The 2701-nt window shown below is 40.9% G+C and overlaps 1 protein-coding gene across 3 annotated transcripts in view; it reads left to right on the top strand.

The window, feature by feature from the left end:
* PCYT1A (phosphate cytidylyltransferase 1, choline, alpha) overlaps window positions 1-2701 on the top strand; it is a 53805-nt gene that overhangs the window by 39722 nt on the left and 11382 nt on the right. For all 3 annotated transcript variants that reach the window (XM_023514843.1, XM_003792664.3, XM_023514844.1), the window contains 2 exons: window positions 1305-1383; window positions 2417-2559. In XM_023514843.1, the coding sequence (XP_023370611.1) occupies window positions 1305-1383; window positions 2417-2559 (222 nt within the window). The remainder of the gene's footprint in view (window positions 1-1304; window positions 1384-2416; window positions 2560-2701) is intronic.

The following is a 2701-nucleotide window of genomic DNA, read 5'->3' as shown; positions in this document are numbered from 1 at the left end:
GATAACATGGCACTCTACTGAGGATGACAAAGTGAGACTCTGTCTCAAAAACAAAACAAAACAAGGAAGGACAGTACATGTAAGAAAATGAAACCCCAGTCTACTTCTGAGAATACTAATACTAATATTGAATGATACATGTACTAATACATTCAATATTAGCAATTGAGGCTCAGCACCCATACCACAGTGGTTACAGATGCACTGAGGGTGGCAGGTTCGAACCTGGCCTGGGCCAACTAAACAACAATAACAACTGCAACAAAAAAATAGCAGGGTGTTGTGGCGGGCACCTGTAGTCCCAGCTACTTTGGGAGGCTGAGGCAAGAGAATTGCTTAAGCCCAAGAGTTGAAAGTTGCTGTGAGCTGTGACAGCACAGCACTCTACCGAGGGTAACAAAGTGAAACTTTGTCTCAAAAAAAATAAAAAAGAAAAAAATATTTCTGTGGAGAGGAACAATTGTGAATCATAGACTAATTTTTTTTTTAATTGTTGGGGATTCGTTGAAGGTCATAAAATAATTTTTTTTTGCAGTTTTTGGCCAGGGCTGGGTTTGAACCCACCACCTCTGGCACATGGGGCTGGCACCCTATTCCTTTGAGCCACAGGTGCCGCCCCATAAAATAATTTCTTAAGGCCTTGCTTTGGTGAGGCTACATTAAAAAGAAAAAAGATTATTGATCCAGTGCCATTGAACTCTTCTTACTGTAGCAAAGGATATTGGCGGTAGTAAAATGATAGATCCTGGGATCTAAAGGTCTTTTATGGCTTTGGGTTTTGCATTTTTTAGGAGTACAGATGTATCTAGTTCAGTAAAAGAGCTCCTGGTTATTTTTATATTCCTCCTTTTCTCATGGACTGAGAGAGAAACCAATTAACAAGGGAATGATCTCTTTCTCATACTTTTAGAAACTCTTATTTGACCAGTCCTTATAGACCCAAGAGAATAGAGAGATTTCTTTCTTTCCTAGGCTCTGCCCACTAACTTGCTTACCGGCAAATCCTCTGGCCCTGTTGACCACATGTGGTGACTGGTATAGTGAGGGTACCAGTTTCAGTAAACCAGGAGAAGTAGATGGAAAAGCAACTGGCTTATTTTGTATTTATAATCCATAAATAATTCGGTTGGGTGGCTAGTGATTGGATTGAGAAATACATGAGCAATGCAAACAAAGCTTTAGCAAAAAGACCCATTTGAGGCCTGGCTTCTGATTATTGGCCTTTTTCTGGGCCTAAAAGTATTTACTGAGTCTTTCTGAAAGGCAGTTATTCTAGGTTTTAAGCAATATTTCCTTATTTTCAGATTGATTTTGTAGCCCATGATGATATCCCTTATTCTTCTGCTGGGAGTGATGATGTTTATAAGCACATCAAAGAAGCAGGTGAGTAAGCTGAACTGCATCCTCTCTTCATGGAGTCTTAGGGCAGCTAGAGAGATTCAGCTGTATTACTCATTTACAGAGGAAAATGTGAACATTGAGAAATTCAGCATCCTCTTACAGGTCACACTTTTGATAAAAGGTAAAGGTAAGCATAGCATTGCTATCCATTGATTCTTGGTCTACACATCTACTTTTCTTTGTTTATTTTTTGAGACAGAGTCTCATTATCACCATGGGTAGAATGCCATGGCATTATAGCTCATAGCAATTTCAAACTCCTGGACTCAAGCAATCCCCTTGCCTCAGCCTCCTGAGTAGCATCCACCACAACACCTGGCTAGCTTTTATATTTTTAGTAGAGACAGGGTCTTTCTCTTGCTCAGGCTGGTCTTAAACTCCGTTCAAGGGATCTACCTTCCTCAGCCTCCCGGAGTGCTGGGATTATGGGCCTGAGCCATCATGCCTGATCTAAATTTGATTTCTCTTAATTTCCCTTCCCTAGTCCTATAATTTTCTTAATATTAGGGTCATGTAGCTCCTCTTTTCTTACTCCTAGTCTGTGATTTAGTTCTCCTTCCATATGTCTGCATCTCTAAACTTCACTTGAGCCAGGTGCAGTGAAGTTTACGCATAATTGGGATGTGGGAGGGTGAGGTAGGTGGACTGCCTGAGCTTAGGCGTTCGAGACCACCTGAGCAAGGGTGAGACACCATCTCTTAAAAAAAAAAATAGAGCCAGGTGTTGTGGTGGGTACCTGGTAGTCTCAGCTACTCAGGAGGCTGTGGCAAGAGAAACGCTTAAGCCCAAGAGTTTGAGGTTGCTGTGAGCTATGATGCCATGGCAGTTTACCAAGGGTGACAAAGTGAGACTCTGTCTCAAAAAAAAAAGAAAAAAATAAATAAAATTCACTTGGTAATAAGAGATTATGCTTTTTGAGGAAGGGAAAGGAATATTGCACCCAGTTTCCATCTAGTCTTACTATCTGAGCTAATCAGAACTTCACAGTGTTTGTCTGTATGTGTTCTTGAGTTAGGCATGTTTGCTCCAACACAGAGGACAGAAGGTATCTCCACATCAGACATCATCACCCGAATTGTCCGGGACTATGATGTGTATGCAAGACGGAACCTACAGAGGGGTTACACAGCAAAGGAGCTCAATGTCAGCTTTATCAATGTGAGTTTGAACCTCATCCCAGAGTTCTCTGGCTCTGTGAATGCACATATTGCTTCTCATTTCATCTGAGCTGAGTTTACTTTTCAGTCTGCTGTAATTATAACTCCCAAAAGCTCAATGAATGGCTCTTTTTTTTTTTTTT

The sequence above is a fragment of the Otolemur garnettii genome, unplaced genomic scaffold, assembly GCF_000181295.1.
Source record: "Otolemur garnettii isolate 467f Iridium unplaced genomic scaffold, OtoGar3 scaffold00060, whole genome shotgun sequence".
NCBI lineage: Eukaryota > Metazoa > Chordata > Mammalia > Primates > Galagidae > Otolemur > Otolemur garnettii.
Note: the sequence above shows the minus strand (reverse complement) of the source record. Positions and strands in the feature narration are given on the sequence as shown.